The 18,462-nt window shown below is 36.4% G+C and overlaps 6 protein-coding genes across 10 annotated transcripts in view; 2 read left to right on the plus strand and 4 right to left on the minus strand.

The window, feature by feature from the left end:
• Positions 1 to 18,462, plus strand: part of LOC123320324 — a 376,599-nt gene that overhangs the window by 90,380 nt on the left and 267,757 nt on the right. The gene's annotated exons all lie outside the window — the stretch shown is intronic.
• LOC123320296 lies at positions 78 to 1,399 on the minus strand. The gene is made up of 2 exons (XM_044907588.1): positions 1,000 to 1,399; positions 78 to 635 (listed from the first exon to the last, which is right to left on the minus strand). The coding sequence occupies exons 1-2, from the start codon at positions 1,228 to 1,230 to the stop codon at positions 216 to 218; spliced, it is 651 nt and encodes a 216-aa protein (XP_044763523.1). The 5' UTR covers positions 1,231 to 1,399; the 3' UTR covers positions 78 to 215.
• Positions 4,347 to 7,059, plus strand: LOC123320237 (phosphoglucomutase). 2 transcript variants are annotated; one of them, XM_044907486.1, is made up of 10 exons: positions 4,347 to 4,506; positions 4,703 to 4,954; positions 5,010 to 5,091; positions 5,142 to 5,341; positions 5,391 to 5,547; positions 5,604 to 5,955; positions 6,062 to 6,313; positions 6,362 to 6,545; positions 6,599 to 6,727; positions 6,780 to 7,059. In XM_044907486.1, exons 2-10 carry the CDS (start codon positions 4,712 to 4,714, stop codon positions 6,867 to 6,869), a joined length of 1,689 nt encoding a protein of 562 aa, XP_044763421.1. In that variant the 5' UTR covers positions 4,347 to 4,506; positions 4,703 to 4,711; the 3' UTR covers positions 6,870 to 7,059. The 2 variants fall into 2 exon arrangements, with proteins under 2 accessions (XP_044763421.1, XP_044763422.1); XM_044907487.1 differs by having other exon boundaries at positions 4,454 to 4,614.
• LOC123320220 (GPI ethanolamine phosphate transferase 1-like) lies at positions 7,195 to 9,960 on the minus strand. Its single transcript, XM_044907459.1, has one exon. The coding sequence runs from the start codon at positions 9,931 to 9,933 to the stop codon at positions 7,306 to 7,308; it is 2,628 nt and encodes an 875-aa protein (XP_044763394.1). The 5' UTR covers positions 9,934 to 9,960; the 3' UTR covers positions 7,195 to 7,305.
• LOC123320297 (protein SGT1 homolog) lies at positions 10,218 to 11,349 on the minus strand. Its single transcript, XM_044907589.1, has 5 exons — positions 11,189 to 11,349; positions 10,885 to 11,103; positions 10,729 to 10,816; positions 10,484 to 10,677; positions 10,218 to 10,427 (listed from the first exon to the last, which is right to left on the minus strand). Exons 1-5 carry the CDS (start codon positions 11,207 to 11,209, stop codon positions 10,320 to 10,322), a joined length of 630 nt encoding a protein of 209 aa, XP_044763524.1. The 5' UTR covers positions 11,210 to 11,349; the 3' UTR covers positions 10,218 to 10,319.
• The window catches only part of LOC123320291 (Krueppel-like factor 7), a 44,434-nt gene continuing 39,843 nt past the window's right edge, over positions 13,872 to 18,462 (minus strand). For all 3 annotated transcript variants that reach the window (XM_044907579.1, XM_044907581.1, XM_044907580.1), the window contains exons 5-7: positions 17,357 to 17,465; positions 17,080 to 17,285; positions 13,872 to 14,144 (exon numbers count right to left, since the gene is read on the minus strand). In XM_044907579.1, the coding sequence (XP_044763514.1) occupies positions 13,972 to 14,144; positions 17,080 to 17,285; positions 17,357 to 17,465 (488 nt within the window). In that variant the 3' untranslated portion in view covers positions 13,872 to 13,971. The remainder of the gene's footprint in view (positions 14,145 to 17,079; positions 17,286 to 17,356; positions 17,466 to 18,462) is intronic.

Genomic DNA, 18,462 nt, shown 5'->3' on the forward strand with positions numbered 1-18,462 from the left:
ACTGCCATCAAAAAGGGTCCGAATAATAATCGATTGTAGGAAAAATAGTGAATGAAGGGATATATGGAAAGAGCGGATTTTCTCGTTGCCTTCTTTATTCGATTGTAAATTGATACAAATTATGATTAATGAATGGGCGGGCGTGCATTCATACTACACCCTTGAGTATTCTATAAGGACAATTTTAGAATTCCGCAACGTCTCTTTATTTAATTTTACCTTCGCATGAAGTCCTCCAGCGCTTCCAAAATATTCATTGGGGGGACGACAAAATTATCGGTCGTTCTTCTCCTCCTCGGTTTCGAAGTCACGATTTTCGACGAAGAATCCAGCTCGCCCATTTCAGCATAATACAGGGCATCGTTGATCAGCTTCTGGCAGACGGGAACCATGGGCGCTTGCAAGGATTGCAATTTTTCCGCAACATTATCCGCGAAAGATGTGAACGGATGTTTAACACCGTTCTTGAATTGATCCTTTCCCAATTTGCGTGTTGGGCAAGCAGATGAGGCCGACGCGAAGGAGGAAGAAGAGCACTCTTGAGACATCTCTGGGCTACTATGGTCTTCATCCAAAAATGCCAAACGATTGTAATACCACAGTGAGGGCTCATATAGTCCTGCATAATGCTTCACCTGGGGGCAGGAAGAAATAGCTAAACATTTATACTTCTTTAGTATTATGTGCTCTTGAGTTTGAGCCAAGGGAAAAATCTTTGGTTTGAGACTATAGAATATGATTACAAACTGTGGTTTGACCATAGACATATAGACAATATAGATGTCTCTATGTCTATGGGTTTGACAGAATCTCGATGATCATAGAACTAAATTATATTCTACAGAAAAAGTCTTCTTCCAACTTTTGTAATATGTGTTACTTAAGTAACCAATTTGTAATGAATGCTTTCAGCAGTATTGAATAATGTTGAGTTGGGAGACTTTTGGTCGGAAATCTTTATATATTTCGAATTTCGAAGCAATATAAAAAATTCCTCACCTTTTTTCGTTCTTCGTCATAAGTTTTCTTGAAAAAATTCAGCTTATTGCGTACGGTTTCTCTGTCAGCTTCGGGATTGAAACATTTGAACAAATCTATGAAACTATCGAGGGCCTCAATCTTTTTCGTCGAGTTTAGATAGTCCGGATGATCCTTCTTCCACAAACACGGGCAATCTCGGTACTTGTCAAGTATCCTGATAACAGCTTCCCGTTCGTTCTGCAATAACATTTCTTGATTAATATGCGTTTGGGACGTTTAAATTTTTGCCATATCTATAATAGCCATATAAATGATTTCACCGACGTTTTTGAATAGGGGGTGTGGGTGGATTGACACATCATTCCAAAGGTCACTTTGATGCAAGTTTATTCGGGTTTTATAATTTTTTTTCAACAAAAAAGTTGGTGCCTCCTGTAGATTCTGCTGAATCACCTCCACCTGTTATTTTTGAATGATTCTAAATCAGTTAAAGATTCACAAGTGATAAGATTCGAGTATTGCTATCATAATTAAATAAAGCTTACATCATCTGAAATGATACATCAGAAACTCTATGCTGTAGCAATATTTTTCTAATAGTTTCCTTTAGCCCCCTTAAAATAATTATTTCCAGAATCTAATTGCTACTATTCGTTGCATTATTTACAGGTCTCAAAATGCAACCTGATATGCTCTAGCTAAATAAGATTGAAACAATTTTTTTAATGAATCCAGCTGCCTTTTCATACTTTATTCAAGAAAATTATCTAGTACTAAAGATTTTCATTAATCCTAAGATAAAATCACGAAAATGTGTTCAAATGAGGGAATTAATTATTAATCAGACCCTCAACACAGTAAAATGTCTAGAAAAATGTTGAGCAGTGTATTTTAATGGCCTCAAGTGATTCAAATATTAATTATTTTCACCATATAGGATGTCTCATGTTACATGTGGCTCTAGATAGCTAGGATACATTTCGAATAACTCGTTTTATATATTTGGTATTCTACATCTGATGATGGTTCTTTAAATACTCCCAGAAGGAAGAAATTGTGATGGTTTAAAGCCACTCGGATATTTTTCTGTGTTATCTGTAATGTTAGAAGTGAGTTTATTTCGGATAGTTTCATTTTATGGCTTATATTGTGCGAAATTTGGATAATAAGTGGGCGTATGTATAACTCTTACCCCTGTGGTAAAAAAAATTTCAACTTTATGCATGAATATTTTATAAGAGAAATTGCAAGGAGAAATGCTGTGAAATTCAAACTATTTTCTTGCTTTTTTTTCATGAAGAATGAAGAAATATCCTTAAAGTCTTTCATTTCGGAATTCCAGAGGAGATAAGACCAAACTCTGAGAGGAAGTGTGTCGAAAGAGGAGGTTGGATACCGAACAAAACCCTGATAAGGCGATACCATGAAATTGCGTAAAATGCAGATACAATAAGAATGCATATTGTCTTTTTTTATATGAATACTTACATACAGAACACGTATTTTAGTAAATTTTGGGGGTTTAGGAAGGGTATTTCGAATGTTTGGACATATTCATGCTCCATGCTTGGAGTGAAAAAATTTTTTGAATAAAATAATTGTAGGACGCAAAAAATAAATATGTCTTATTTATATTATCATATTTTAGCTAAAAACAATGGATTTTCTCAAATCAACCAAAGTGATTACATTCCTCATTACTTTTCTTCTTTAAATTTTGAAACTTATATTGAATTATATATTCAATCTATTACAGGAATGATGGAGTCTTGAAATTATAAAAATAGTGAGAAATCTTTTGTCTACTATTAGGGAAACAATCAAAAACGCGATATGAGCTATCTCTAGAGCGATTGTTCAATAGAAAATATTTTTTTATTCGAATTTCACAGATGAAAATGAATGGATGACTGAGCAATATTTTGCTGCAATGAAAATATATCCACACAACTGTTGTTCTTCATTTCGGACTCATTTTGAAAGAGTATGAGTTCAATGAAATGGTTTATATGAGATAAATAGTGCCTGGTTTGAACTATCTTCACTTTTATCCTTATTTTTTTTCAGACAAATGGCTGATCAGACCATCATCAGTGTAAAGTAAAGTGGAAGAGATGAGGTGACTACGAATGAGCACTATGATCATGATTTTCTTACATATGGTGTTAAAAACTCCATTTTAAAGGGTCTCGGTCAAGGCGGAGAGATTCTTCTGGATTGTTTGGATAAACCACAAGTTCAACTTGCAACCGCAGTTCTAACGAAACACAAAGATTGAGTTTGTAACGGAAAAACAAGTGTTCAATGCTGATAAAGAAAGCTTATCGTAAAAACCACATTTCCTCTTCATATGATAGCGAGGCTTTGCACAGCCCCCTCTGTTTAGCCTATATAAATCTAAATCTCTTTATTTCTTCCTCATTTTGTTCGAGTTGAAATATCTACCAACAACTAGCTACCCTACAGAATGGTGCCTATCCCAATTTTGCAATAATGGCGTTTATTTGAACGGTAAATCTAATTTTTTTTAGTTTTTTCTTTTCAGGATTCGAATTTGGACTATGGATTCATCGTCGAGCTGATGTTATAGGGCTTTTCTAAGGCAACTAGCGTTTTTTCAACTGCTAGCTGCCTTTTGAAGGGCAATATTACTAAGCTTCATTCATCAGTGATTTAAATTTTAGACGTTCTAATGTGACTCTATTTAAAAAATGCAGTTATTACTCATTTATCTATTTTTTCTTCATGTAGCCTTCTGTCGTTTTTGTTAAAACCATGTTTATTTTATCGACAGTGTAATTTCCAGGTGACTTTCAATATTTGACAAAATATCCCTTTTGCCCTTGAGCTAGTTACGCCCATGTCCGCACACGAAGTAATTTCATACAAAAAACTGATTAATACAAAAATAATTATTCATACTGGCGATGAATCATGCATAAACATGAAAAACTTATGCGATATAGTGAAATCATGATTTGATTAATCTATTTCCTGTTTTGCTTAACCCAATTTTTGACATTTGTTCAGTGAGTTTTCAAAAAGCAATAATTGTCTGAGGAATTTCATGAAGAGCAAATCAAAAAGTAAATTCATCTTTGGTACAACCAAGATCAACCATGAAAATAATAAAATATTCGACGAAATTAATCTTCAAAAAGATGCCCCCTTGTACTAAACCCACGATTGGTTCGATGACAATCGCAAGTGAAGTGATAACCATTCATTTTATAATTAACGAGGCGATAAATCAAACACATATAATAATTATTGCGACTATTTCTCCAATAATCTCCTTATCGTCGACTTTCTAAAATAGATTTTAGATTGGCGATGTTAGTTTGAATTGAATCAAGCGCGTTTGTGTTATCTTCAAACAGCCTGCGCATGAACAGTTCATCGAAATTCGTCCTTTTTGACATTGAGCGATTTGAATTAAAAAAAAATCGTGAAGAACTAATATTTATTTCGCAATTATCGCAGATTGACACGGGATAATATAGAGTAAAATCGTGTAATAAATAGGTATTCACTGCATATTTTTTTTTAGTTTGTTTGCGACCAATACCTGGTCGTTTAGTTTTGAGAAATCATCAAATCGTTTTGTTTGGAAAACATTCTAATCGTTCTAGAGTAATTATACATGTTTGAATTATTCAAGCTCACTCGATGAATATTCAATGGATTATCGAGGCCCTTTATCAATTTTCCTTCTTTTTAGGTTAGCAAAATGGTCTTAAAGAGTACAGTGGTTCAAACTACCCCCTTCGAAGGGCAAAAACCTGGCACAAGTGGTCTGAGGAAAAAAGTGAAGGTTTTCATGGAAAAAAATTATACGGAAAATTTTATACAATCCATTTTTAATGCCCTAGGTGATAAAACTAGGGGTGCCACTTTGATAGTTGGCGGAGATGGTAGATATTTCTCAACTCAGGCTGTTAAAATAATCATAAGAATCGCAGCAGCGAACGAGGTGAGTAGTTGATCACCAAGGCTTTCGGTTGAGTGACCACTGAATCATTGTTTAGGTGAAAAAACTAATAATCGGACAACTAGGAAATATTTCAACTCCAGCAGTTTCTGCCTTGATACGTTCCAATAAAACACAAGGTGAGCCTATTTCGACATATCCTGAGACAGTTCTCGAGTGTGTTTTTCAGGTGGTATCATTCTGACTGCCTCCCACAACCCCGGTGGTATAAGAAATGATTTTGGCATCAAGTTCAACATCGAGAGCGGAGCACCAGCACCAGACTCATTCACAGATCTCATTTATGAACATTCTAAAACTATCAAGGAATACAAGATTGTTCCCGATTTAGACTGCGACGTTTCAGTTCTAGGTTTACAGAAATTCGAAGTAAGAGACATTTAATCGACACCAATTCGAATTACAAGTGTTATTTCAGGTCGGTGGAAGGAGTTTCGAAGTTGAAGTGATCGATCCCACACTAAACTATGTGAAACTCATGAAAGAGATATTCGATTTCGCCAAATTGAAACAACTGATCCGTGGGACTGACCACAGGAAACCCTTCAATATCTTGATAGACTCGATGAATGCAGGTAAAGAAAAAATTCAGTTGAGCACAATTTGAACGTTCTTATGTTTGAAATTGTAGTTACTGGAGTGTATGTTCGGAAAATATTCGTGGAATGTTTGGAAGCCAGTCCGGATACCAATGTACGGAGGATAATACCTCTGGATAACTTCGGGGAGATCCATCCCGATCCCAACCTCACTTACGCTAAAGAATTAGTCGATAAACTCAAGGAGAACCCCTCGTATGATTTCGGAGCAGCTTTCGATGGAGACGGTGATAGAAACATGATTTTGGGAAAGAACGCTTTCTTCGTTACCCCCAGTGACAGTTTAGCAGTCATCGCTGATAATTTAGAATGCATTCCTTATTTCCAGAAGAACGGAGTGAGGGGATTTGCTAGGAGTATGCCCACTGCGGCTGCTGTAGACCGGTTGGTACTTTAACCTTCAAAAGTCACTAATTCTATGATCATTATTTGACATTGGGCGTGGCTTGTTTTATACACGCCCCTAACCTTAACATTTGGACGTTTCTAGGGTGGCCAAGGCTTTGAACAAAGAAATTTTCGAAGTGCCAACTGGATGGAAGTATTTCTGCAACCTTATGGATGCCGGAAGGTTGTCGCTTTGTGGAGAAGAAAGTTTCGGGACCGGTTCCGATCATATCAGGGAGAAAGATGGTATTTGGGCAGTTTTAGCCTGGCTTTCCATCATCCATCACAAGAATCAATCGGTTGAGGAAATAATGAAGGCACACTGGGCCAAATATGGAAGAAACTACTTTACAAGGTGAAAATTACAACTGTGAGTTTCGAAGTCTTAATTTTTTTAATTTAGGTACGACTACGAGGAGTGCGAAGGTGATAAGGCCAAAGCGATGATGGATGACTTGGAGAAAAGGGTGGATTCCGGAGAATTGGTTGGGAAGAGTTTCGATGGGGCCGAGAAGACTTACAAAGTGAAATTGACTGATAATTTCTCATACACCGATCCTATCGACAACAGCAAAGCTGTTAAACAGGTAATTTAGAGTCTGTTGTGGGATGATTGAAGTTACCTTTCCATTTTTAACAGGGTTTAAGGATAATCTTCGAGGATGGCTCCAGGCTCATTTATAGGTTATCCGGTACAGGTAGCAGTGGAGCGACAATCAGATTGTACGTCGAAAGTTTCGAGGAGAAAAATATAGAAAAGGATGCACAGGTAATGGAAGAAGATTTTGAGCGATTTCCAATGTAATTTGGGTTTTTTTCAGGAACAACTTAAACCTTTGGTACTTATCGCACTCAGCATTTCTAAACTTAAAGAATATACAGGCCGTGACGCACCAACCGTAATAACATGAAGAATTGAACCAAAAACTTCCAAAATCTTTAAAATAATCGTGCAATGTTCCATTTTATACTCTTAATCGATGTTTCATCATACTCATACATACGATATTGCTTATCGTCCAAATTTATATTTTCTGTGAAAGTTTTTTCCTGCGGTCCATATATTTTATAATTAGTTTATGAAATAAATCATTTGTTGAGGATATGGCTTCTATTTTCACCCCTGATAACATCCAAAAGTGTGAAGAAAGACCTAAAGATTCATAATTCACTAATCTACAGTGGACACTTTGCCTTAAACACCCTGTATTCATCATGAAAATAAAACTTCATGAATTAGAATCAACTCTTTATTTCTTTGGAAAAATCAACAAATATAACTGATAATTTAATTATTCGAGACGCTTTATCAACAATTAAAAAAAATACTTAACGATTAAAGTTCACTCAATGATTTTTCACTGAACGAAAAACAGAGAGCATATTCAAGTTGAATGCCATGTTGGTAAACAGGTAGGCTACGAAATATAAGACCAAAATACCAATGGTAAAACACTCGACAACGATAAAGTGGGACAAACTGGTGCCTATCTCGAGCCACGACCCAACATTTTTAATATGGTACATAAAATAAAATACCATCACGTCTGAAATGAGCAAGATAACACAAAAAGAACTGGTCAGATTCATCCTTGTCCTAAGTACAATATCTCTGAAAACACAGGCGGAGAATAAGAAGGGTATTAACAATTTTACCATTATCAAAGTCGTCATGGTGAAGGGACTGAAGACCGTTAAAAAACATCTCACCCACATGGGATCAAACGAATTCAGACTAGCAATATTCCCAGTACCGAAAAACCCTAAGAGGATAGTCGAAACGAAAATTAAACATTTCCTAAAATTCTCAAACTCCCTGTAACAAACCACCCTAGTACTTTTCTCAATTTTCACCCATAAGGTCAAAAGAACACAGTATAGAGTTAAGAAGATGAGCTCGTAAGACATAGTTGTCATTAAGTAGAAAGGAGAGAACGCTAAGAATATGGTAAAAATTCTCAGTTCCAAAATTTTCACGGAAAATGGAATACAAACCAAAGGTATAAAAAATAATACCCACGATACATATTTGAGGAAGGTACTATTCTCCAGCAATTCGAAAGAAATAACAAGGGAATTTATGAAGGAAAGGTGAAAACAAACATTTTGTACGCAAAACAATGCCTTCTGTACCTTACATTTGGAAGTGTTCAACTTATAATCCGACAAATTTCTCGAAGTTATATGAAGTGAAAAAAACAACCAAGAAATGTAACCTACTACAAAATAAACCGTTTGAAATTTCGTGAACATCAATGGAAGCAGGGGAAAAATAGCCAAAACCAAACAAACAACTACCCAAGAAACCTTCAACGATGTCTCAATTTGAAACTCATCATCTTTTCTTAGGAAGATAGAAACTGATATCAAAACCATCATAAACGAAAAACAACTACGGTACTGGAAACCGTAAATGAAAAGAATGATGGATGAAAGGTAGAAAACCAGATAAAAACATTTCCAACGATCAAGATTCACAGGGAAATTTTGATAGAGTAAAATAAACTTATCTGAAACAATATAAAACATAAATCCAGGAAAAAGGAAATAAATATAGTAAAGAAACGAAAATGACTGTAAGAAACACATAAGAAAAACAAAAATACCATAAGTAATCACAACAATCTTCAAAAGTTCATTTTTGCTTGATGAAAACCCAATATTTTCTTCAACAAACAAAAAACTAGACAGATATAAAAGCCACAAAATTAAACCTAGAGACACTGATAACAAGATGTAATTCATGAAATAATTATGGCAGTATTCGATAGCTTTCAGTATTTCATCGAACAATATATCACATTTTTTCATAACCACATCGTAAGTTTCATTACTGAACCAAAGTTCAGTGAAATTTTTATCAAAATTATCCACCGTCATATACTTGTATGGTTTATAAAAAAATGTACTCTTTTCTATCTTTTGCTGTTTGGCAATGAATATTTTAAACACTTGCTGTATATTAGTCAAAAAGTTTTGCAATTTTTTTGATTTGGGTACATTCAAATAATCAACAGGAAGCTTACCGAGATTATTTGTGGGGTAATTTATACCAATTAAGGAAGAAATTAAAGGAGCTATATCAATTTGTTTCATATCTTTTCGTATCATGCTGTTTTCAATACCAGATCCCCAAACGATGATAGGTGTGAATGTTTCATGGTCAAGTCCAGATCCGTGGGAACCCCAATTAGTCATACCATGATCTGCAGTGAAAACAAATGAAGTTAAACCATCTGGGAACACTTTGTTGAATAATTTCGTCATGTCATTCATGTTATTATCCACAAATTTGATGTTATCAATATATTCTTTAGAATGAGGCTTGAAGGCATGTCCTGCTGTATCTAATCCTAGTAAATGAAGGAAAAACACATTTCCTGATTGGTTCAATACCTCGTTATTCATATTCTCATTCAAAATCCACTTGGTTGTATCGAACACCCATTTATCTAACAACGTGGTATCTTTGTTACCAAAATCCTGCATTTCAGCATCATAAGCATGGATATGTATGTGTTTCCTTCCATCTTTATTGAATATTGGTACAATATCTGGACTACCTATGCACCAAGCATTGCTCGACTGGTTTATAACTGAATCAAAATCTACAGGATTATGTTTCCATCCTTTGAAAATAGCGCTGGGATCCTCAAATATTCCTGCAAGCATAGCAACATGGCCAGGACGGGATTCTGTAGGTACTCTGGTATGGGAAATCCCCCAAGAACTTTTGTGTTTTCTAATTGAAGTCAGAAATGGCGCCCTGTCTTCGTTTTCACCTAGTATTGCTTGGGCTCTGAGACCATCTGCGACAAATAGGACCACTCTTTTCGAAGTAGGTGTCTTGGTGGACTGTACCGGTATCATTCCATGTTCAAGGGGGCTCTTGAAATACGTATCGAATATAGTGATAAGCAAGAGAACATGTATCCATAATCCCAAGATAACAATAGTTGTGATCGGTTTTTTCATTATTCATTCATAGTTTTGTATGATATTTTCATAAAATAAAACATTGAAATATTTGAATTTTTTAGGTTATGTTTGTTTATCGCAAAGCACAGAACATACAAAAAAGTGCGCCACAGAATCTCTTCCAAAAATTTTCTTTGATTTCAAATCATATTTTCAAAAATAATTACGAAGTACTTATTTAGCAACTTTTGGAAACAGCTCAACATATAGCTTGGAGTCCTCTTTAGTTAGATGAAATGTAAGTACACAAATCAATCCAATATATCAATAAAACAACTCAATTCAATATTTCATAATTTATTATCAAAAAACCTAAATAAAAAAAAACATAAGCAGAAAAATCTTTGATGATATCTATAAATGTACAAAGGGAATCATCAAATCTACGATTCCCATTTTTTGAACTCCATACCATCTGGAGGTTTACATTCTACTTTGTCTTTGGATACTTCCCTCCAGTTTGTGCTCAACACTGTGCCACCACTTTCCATCTAAAAAAGATTTACAGTTGAAGTTTAGCGATCGAATGGTCTGTTTCAATACTCACAAAGCTCTTATTCATTGCCTTCTTGACTTCGTCACTTCCCTTTCCATAAATATCCTGAAAAAGTTTATTCAAAGCTTCCTCACCTTCAGGTTTCTCATGGGCTTCCTGAACACTGATATCTTTCTCTATAGCAGACCAATCTGTACCTTTAGAGGTCGGATATGAAGGTGGCTTATCTAATTTTGGAACAACAGCTGAAAAGTATCTGTTATTCAAGAGGTTTCAGTGAGCTGAAAGATACTCACGTTCAATTCTAGCTTTTGGGACATTATCAGACGCTCCTTCTAATTTTTCCCACCTATATCCTTCCAGTTTTTTTAATTTGATCTCTATCTGTAAAGGAGTTCAATAACCGAAACTATAAATAGCATTATCTTTTGGGATTTGCATAGTCAACTTACTTTGACAGTTGTTAATCTGTAACTACATTGATCGGGTACTATATCGTGAGAAAGATTGAATACTTTCGAGATCTCTTGGTTATGTTCTCCAGCTTTTATATTGAGCTCTACTATTTTATCCGAGAATTTAATGGCAAGCTGATCCTCTTTTAAATTTTTAAGGAGTACTGTGATCACCACGGATGTCTCCGTTTGGTACCAATCGTGTTTGAAAGGGGGCTAAAAGAAAATTTGTGTTGTGTTACAATATGCAAATTTTCCTCAGTACGAGTTGCTATGAGAAAATTAGTAAACTAATAATTACGTTTTCCGTCTTAATATCCATTGAGATGACAAAGAATACGTATATTAATCCACTATTCTCATTTACTTTCACAACTGCTCTATTTTGGATTTTCTAGAAAGCGATTTCCATTTCCATGTCAACTTGACGTTTGGAATGTTCTTTTATTCTATGATTTGATCTGTTCCCGAACTGCGCACTGTTCAGTAGAACTGAACTGTTATCTCCATAGAATACTGAAAAATTTTCGCGCACATTTAACATTCTATGATCAAAAAGCGTTGACCTAATTTAAATTAGGAAGAACTTTTCAAATTTTAAGGTGAATATAAAAATGAGGTGAGAAAAATTACGTCTCTAGTTGTAATCTACATCAAACCTTTTAATCTAATCTTTAATTTTATTATCCTGTGTGTAATGAGCTTTTTATCGGATTATTTCCATCATTTATGGCGCCCTTGATGAAGTGAGCTTCTTGCAGAATAGATATTTCATCAGCCAACTCTCTTTCGTGAGGAGATATCTTTATGCTGTCTTCCAACAGATTATCTTAATATCTGCTGTATGTTTTTCCATCACGCACATTCACCTATCGCTCAAGAGAAAATCTATATAGGTTCACCGGATAGCCCCTTATTTGTTTCGTTAAGTTTGAATTCTATATAGAATACTTAGATATTGGTAACAATAAGTTCACTTTATCACTCTGTAGTGAGTAAAATTGGTACAATTTGTTAGACTCATTCCGATTAACTAATTTTATCACAGATTCCATATTGCTCCTTTTTTTGCTTTATACCTTAAATGATAGGCTTCCTTAAACTTTCCAGGTGCAAGAGCTGCTTGTGTCTTCAAGTGGAACAGTGAGAGATGCCTCCCGAGGCTTTATCCTTGTGCTGAGCAATTGTAGTAAGTTTAGATTACCTATTTTACATGTGAAAAATATACCGATACCTAAAAGCAGAATCGGTAGGGGGTGTTTCCCCAAGAGAAACATCAAAACCCTGCCAACTTTTATTGAAACAACTAAAAGAAATATAATAATAACATTAATAAATATATATCCCATTCATATAAAATATAACATAATATATTATCGCTATCTCTTGTTAATCATAATTGACTAAAATGCCCTATGAATGCCTTTTGAATAATCATTGTAAAAACTAATTTATTACAATAGTAACTTAGGTACAAACTTAAAATTTACCTATGTGTATTTTAAAATTAGAGATCCAAGGTTATTCATGTAAAATTTATATTACAAATGAACTATTATATACTGGCCCCTTTACTGGCAAAAGTTATGAGTGAAAGAAATTGAACCAAGTGTTAAGACTACGAAAAACACTTTGAATGGTAATTATAACTCTCAAAGGCACTAAAATGCACAAAAGAGCTGTATATTTACCTTTCAATATTGAAAAGTAACTAATCAGCTCTTACATTTTTAAATTTGTGACTTCTCAAGGGATTTAAATTTACAGTTCAATATATCAGTAGCACCAATTTCATTTTGACTACACGAGTATTGAGAAATAAGTAATGATGTAATGGAATTTAGTATTCCGTTGATTTTCCAAAGATGGAAATCAACGAATCAATTCAAACCACATTGGAAGCTCGTTCAATGGACATCATTACAAATCTCCCAACAAAGTTTGAAATAAAAATTTCTATATACAAAATTCAGAATGTTTCGTCAACTTAGATTCACTTTTATGTACACTCATTTAATTATAAAAACTAAAAAACAACTAAGTTCTTCGCTAAACTCCTTAAAAATTCTGACCTCATACTGGCACTGTTCCATTAAAGATACATGTTCAACAAAAAAAATAAAATAAAATACAATTAACTAGGTACATGTTACAACTTAAAACTAAAAATAGGAATTTCGTTCTGACACTGAACGTCTCGTCGAATTATATCTATATACAAATTAGCTAATTACAAATGTATACTCTACAAAATTTCAACTGGAATTATATAGATCTTCGATTGAACGATTTTTAAGGCACGTTTCTAAAAGATTGAGTTCAGTGTGGAATATTGTTCGGTAGATTATTGCATTTTTGTTTGTTTATTCTTGATTTTAGTTTGAATCGTTCCTCCCTTTGGCTTGCGTTGAGAGTTATGTCATATAACTTTGTGGTTTTTCTGTTTTAATTTCTTTGTTATTTATTTATGTTTTTTTTTTTTGAGAATACACGCTTCAGATTATATTTTATTCTTGATTATTTTTCGAAAACCTTTGTTTCCTGCCCGTGTCTGTTCCTTACATTTTTTTTTTGAATAATTTATTCGATTCAGCAAATATTTTGGACCTTCCATTCCCAGACCCGCTGTGAACTATCACTTTTTTACCGTTTTGTCAACCCAGCTAGCTCGACTAGGTATCGATCGCATAGACGTGAAGGTATCGGTGTCCTTTTAGTCACGCAGAGGGGTTTTAGACGATTGTCTGTCGCTGTGCATTCCGCATTATGAAAATAGATTCTTAATTTCGTGCAAGAGAGGAAAGATTCAATTTCTCTCGATGTAACGAAGGTTTTTAATACTTGAGGAGAAGACTACACTGAAATTCCCACATAACTGACGTCTACCGCTTGTGCACTGATAGGAGTAAAATTTTATCCAAGGATTTTCTTTAAATCGCCATAAACGTAGGAATAATTCATGTAACTGCAGTTGTAGACGAGCGATTTAAGGGAGGCTGGTTCACGTCAAGTTATGTGGGAGTTTCAGCATCGTCTTGAGGGCCTTTTTACAACCTTATGCTACGCCGATTGCGGTCTTGCACCTCAGTGTCTCTTCATGTGCAGCGATAGATGGTCAGACCTGCTGAAAGACCTCTGGCACAGGTTACAACTGAAAGGCTTCTGTCCCGTGTGCTTCCGGTAGTGTCTGGTCAACTCGTCCGATCTGGCGAATTTCCATGTGCATCCGTCCCAAGAACATTGGTAGGGTTTTTCTCCTGAAAAAAAAAAGGTGAATGGTTACGTCGCCACTAGCTTTGTCAGCTGGAAGTATAGGGGAGATGACTCTACCCTTACACGACCAAACTGTGTGGGCCAGAGACAGAGACTCTATGGTTCTTAACGAAGTCTTGACCAATAGACTTCATCTGTCACCTGTCACTGATGGATTCTATGGCCTATATCTAGCAATGAAGATTACGTCGCCCAGGAAACTGTTCCGAAATAGTGGATTGACGTATTAGACCGCCCGTGATTACCGACGTCGAAAGTACAGGTTAGTGTAACTCGCGGATCGGTATGGGCGTGTCGTGGGGCCATGGAGAAAAAAAAAAAGAACGACGCTCCCGTACAATTATGAACGGGCCGGACGGTTATCAGAGTGTCAACTAATCTGTATATTATGTTAATGCGCGCGCTAATTGCTCTGTAATTTGGCGGACCGCGCGGATTTTCCACGTCGATGATTATAATTATTGTTATTTCGGCGGTGATCCGCGCTATTGCCGTTTCTGATTCCATCCGGTGCATTGGCGGGTTGCGAAAGAAGGGGCAGAGTGAGAATCTTTAGAATATTCTACTACATACAGTCGAAGAAGGTTCAATTGTTTAGAAGTAGTAGAAAATGGAGATAAATTTCCAGGAATCCCGAGTACCTAACTTGGCAACAACGCATATTCAGTTGGCAGTCTCTGCTATTTTTTATTTATTTTCTATGTATTTCTCCACCTTCAAATTGGCCGAATAGTGTGAGAATATATATGTGGAAGGACTCTTTCTTATGAGCTATTCAATAAAGTTTGTAGTAAGGGACAGGAGCTTTATAGGCAGAATATAAAGACGATTGCCTTCGGATCGATCTCTCTTTCTACCCTTTTGTATATATTGTATGGAAATGCAAAAAAGCGCCCATACAACTAGAAAAGTTTTATCATCTAGTTAAGGCATCAGCGCACCTTTATTTCTTCTTGTTTCTGCAGTGGAAGTAGATCAAATGAAACACCAATTGCTGCAGCTAGAGTAGTGGATAAAGTAAAGTATCGACATGTCCTAGGCCTAGGTCTCCTACATCTTCTCAATTCAGCAGTGTGAGTGGTTAATAGAGTATCCACCATTCCCACGCATTACAGGATATCCCCTGTGCTTCCTTAATTTCCTCTTGTTGCCACAGTGGCAGCAACTTAAATAAGACTTCCATTGCATAGATACAGCGTCTACCACTCATACTTCAGCAATAGTTCACACTGCAGAAACAAGATCACTAGAATAGGATTCATACCAATAGCAATCCCCCATTATAATTTGAAAACCAGACCATATTGCTCATCTTTGAAAAGATCTAAACGGACTCTACTTCTTTCTTGCAGAATTTCATGGGACAGGTGGACCACAAGGTCGAAGGAACGGAATGATCGAAGGGTCTTAGAGCACAGTCTTGTCCCTTCAGAATTTCATGGGACAGGTGGACCACAAGGTCGAAGGGACGGAATGATCGAAGGGTCTTAGAGCACAGTCTTGTCCCTTCCTAGGGCTGGGCTGCTAAGGGATCTCCCGGAGGTCATTTCTAACTTCAGCCTTCTATGGTTCAAGTGGTCGAAGAAAAGGAATGATGGAAGGGTCTTAGAGCACAGTCTTGTCCCTTCTTGGGCTGGGCTGCTAAGGGATCTCCCGGAAGTCATTCCCAACTCTAGCCATCGCTGGACCAAGAGCGAGAAAGCAAGATATATATACGTCAATGTGAGTAGGCATATTTATATTTTTCAGGTCTCGTACAAAAATACGCGTAATTTTCGACGGGATGAATTTTTTTCGTTTGATATGTGTTGTGTGGTGAATTGTGTTTCAACAGCAAGATAAGTATTTATCCCAATTTATATGTACATTTATATTTATATTGCTTTCACTTTTTGATCTCTTCGTTTTGATGAAAATATTCACGAAATCTTTTTTATTTTAGGTGGTATTTGAATATGATGAGTGATGACCCACCAATGTTCTGAGAAATCTATACCAAAATGGGAATCTGAGGCAAAATGAGATGCAATAGACGAATTGATGATGATATTTCTCACATATCTTAAGAATCCCTCATTGTTATATTGAATTTGCAATGTAAAACCACTGTATAATGGGCATTTCCATCAGTTTTTGGAATCTACTTTGAATCATCCTTTCAGCCCAAAACACTGAAGCTGATTTGGATATTTTCAGTAGATTTCTTTCCGAGATGATAACGGTTCAAAATGGTAGACACTGTGTGACATCGAGAGCAACATTGATTTCGGCATTTTAACTCTTTATTATTCCTTTCTCAGTCTCAATCCTCAACCTCGCCATTCGTAGGCATAACCGTGCAAGTCAACTTGCATCGGAAAGCACGTGTGGTGTAGCTGACAAGCCGGTAGCCCCTGCTTGTTAAAAAGCACACGTATAGCACGCCCATCAGGGTGCGAACACGGCGAGGTACTGAGGTGGCGGAAGAAAGCGATGAAAAACCAACAAACACGATCATTATAGTTAGATGAAATTGTCACAGACTAAGCTCTGAGACGTAAACTTCATGCTCCATCGACGTCACAACAGGTGCGATAATAGGATCATTTGAAATGCACTGAAAACAAGTTTTCAGCGTTGGATGATGAATAAATTATCAGAAATTCAATCAAGATCATATTTCAAACTGCATGTAAAAAATAACACGATTGAGATTTGTGGAAATGCCCATCTGACATTAGTATTAAGTTAGGTTAGGTACACAGTAGTAATAGGATTCAATATATTGATGCCAGACTCTTATTTTACTCCTACACTTATAGATAATCCCCCAATTGGTGTTAACTAAGTATAAATTGAGCGGTGTATTGCGTATTTTCAGATTTTCCTAACTTATCTTATCGCGAAGCTTAAAAGTTTCCAGAAATTAGTTATTCTTACCCGTGTGCGTTCTTTTGTGCGCCTTGAGATGGGAACTTTTGGTGTAGACCTTGTGGCAGCCCGCTACGTCGCATCTGTGCACCTTTCTTCTTCTTACCGACGTTTCGGGTGCGTTCCTAGGTACCTCGTTGTTGTTGTTATTGTTTACAATGTTGTTGCCACCCTTCGCGTAGGCCGCGTCTAGCGTTGGCAGTCTAGATATCGTCCTGGAAAATTTAGGTTATGAGAGGTTATGTTCGATTCCATATCAATACATGAAGCACTTTTTGTAACTTACAAGGAAGAGTCTTTTATCCTCTGGAGGGCTAAAAGAGCAGCTGTCGACGCGGCGTCTGTTATGGGTAACCTCAAATCTTGCGTTGTTATCACATTGCACATAGGAATATCTGGAAGAAGAGATGGTATTAATCCTCGGTGGGTGATCTAATTGGTTCTTAGTTCAAGTGTAAAGGTTTATCGTGTTTTTCTATAAGCGGAGGTTCTTTTCGAGCACACCTGGTACAACGAGGAAAGGCGAGGCTAACAGCGGAGCAGAGTGCGGGAGGGGCGAACCCAAGGACGTCTATGCGAAGATGGTACCAGATCTAGTAGTACCGGTACCATATGTGCTCGACTCGGTGCTTTCCCATAGATGAGATGATGATCAGGGAACTTTTGTCGCAGCTAAGGAGGATCGTACGTCTGCAGATTTGCACGCGAAATTCGAAATGTTGCCTTCTGAGTACTCGAAGGTACCCTGAGGTCGATTCAGACGATTCTTAAAGGTCTCTACCTGCTCCGTAAAGCGGAGATCGGAAGACAAAGATTGTTTTTCCATACGAACTAGATTCAGGATTGAAATTAGTGCGATGGCGATAGGAATCCTCCACGTGTATGGAAGCAGTTGTAGTACTTGAAACCAGTTGTTGGGAACGACTGCTGATAATGTCCTATTTGATCAGTATTTGTCATGAGGATTTTATTCGTCAATTCTTTGTATGGTTCTTGAACTGTCTAGGGAGGTATTCACCTTTACAGAGCTGGTTTGAGAACGTCGTTTCAAATGCAACAATTAAATGAGGTGATATCCTGGAAGGAGATTCTTCTAGCTTGGTGGAATTGTCATTTGTCTATGGGTAATCTTCCTAATTGAAGTTTTTATGCGAGGTACATTTCAATTTCGATAAATAACCTTCACTTTTATTCCTGTCTAATGGTGCACCTGTTTTTGCTTCTGGATTCCACTGACAGATTCAAGATCTGACACAGTGTTTGGTGTTTTCATCGACCCTGAACCGATGGAGCCCCTTTTCGTCCAAATATACCTCTTTTATCTACACCTCCAATCCTTGTAATGGTAATTGTTACCAGCTTCGAAGGTTTGAGCTCAGAGTATTCAATCTT

This window comes from Coccinella septempunctata, chromosome 9, assembly GCF_907165205.1.
Source record: "Coccinella septempunctata chromosome 9, icCocSept1.1, whole genome shotgun sequence".
Taxonomy (NCBI): Eukaryota; Metazoa; Arthropoda; class Insecta; order Coleoptera; family Coccinellidae; genus Coccinella; species Coccinella septempunctata.

Coding starts and splice junctions, on each gene's coding strand:
- LOC123320296 (XM_044907588.1), bottom strand. CDS start 1,230: ATGTTATTGCAGAACGAACGGGAAGCTGTTATCAGGATACTTGACAAG. Junction 636..999: donor ATGACGAAGAACGAAAAAAG/GTGAGGAATTTT, acceptor TCCTGCCCCCAG/GTGAAGCATTATGCAGGACT.
- LOC123320237 (XM_044907486.1), top strand. CDS start 4,712: ATGGTCTTAAAGAGTACAGTGGTTCAAACTACCCCCTTCGAAGGGCAA. Junction 4,955..5,009: donor GAATCGCAGCAGCGAACGAG/GTGAGTAGTTGA, acceptor ATCATTGTTTAG/GTGAAAAAACTAATAATCGG. Junction 5,548..5,603: donor GATAGACTCGATGAATGCAG/GTAAAGAAAAAA, acceptor TTGAAATTGTAG/TTACTGGAGTGTATGTTCGG.
- LOC123320220 (XM_044907459.1), bottom strand. CDS start 9,933: ATGAAAAAACCGATCACAACTATTGTTATCTTGGGATTATGGATACAT.
- LOC123320297 (XM_044907589.1), bottom strand. CDS start 11,209: ATGGATATTAAGACGGAAAAC. Junction 11,104..11,188: donor TGGATATTAAGACGGAAAAC/GTAATTATTAGT, acceptor ATTTTCTTTTAG/CCCCCTTTCAAACACGATTG. Junction 10,678..10,728: donor CCCAAAAGCTAGAATTGAAC/GTGAGTATCTTT, acceptor GATACTTTTCAG/CTGTTGTTCCAAAATTAGAT.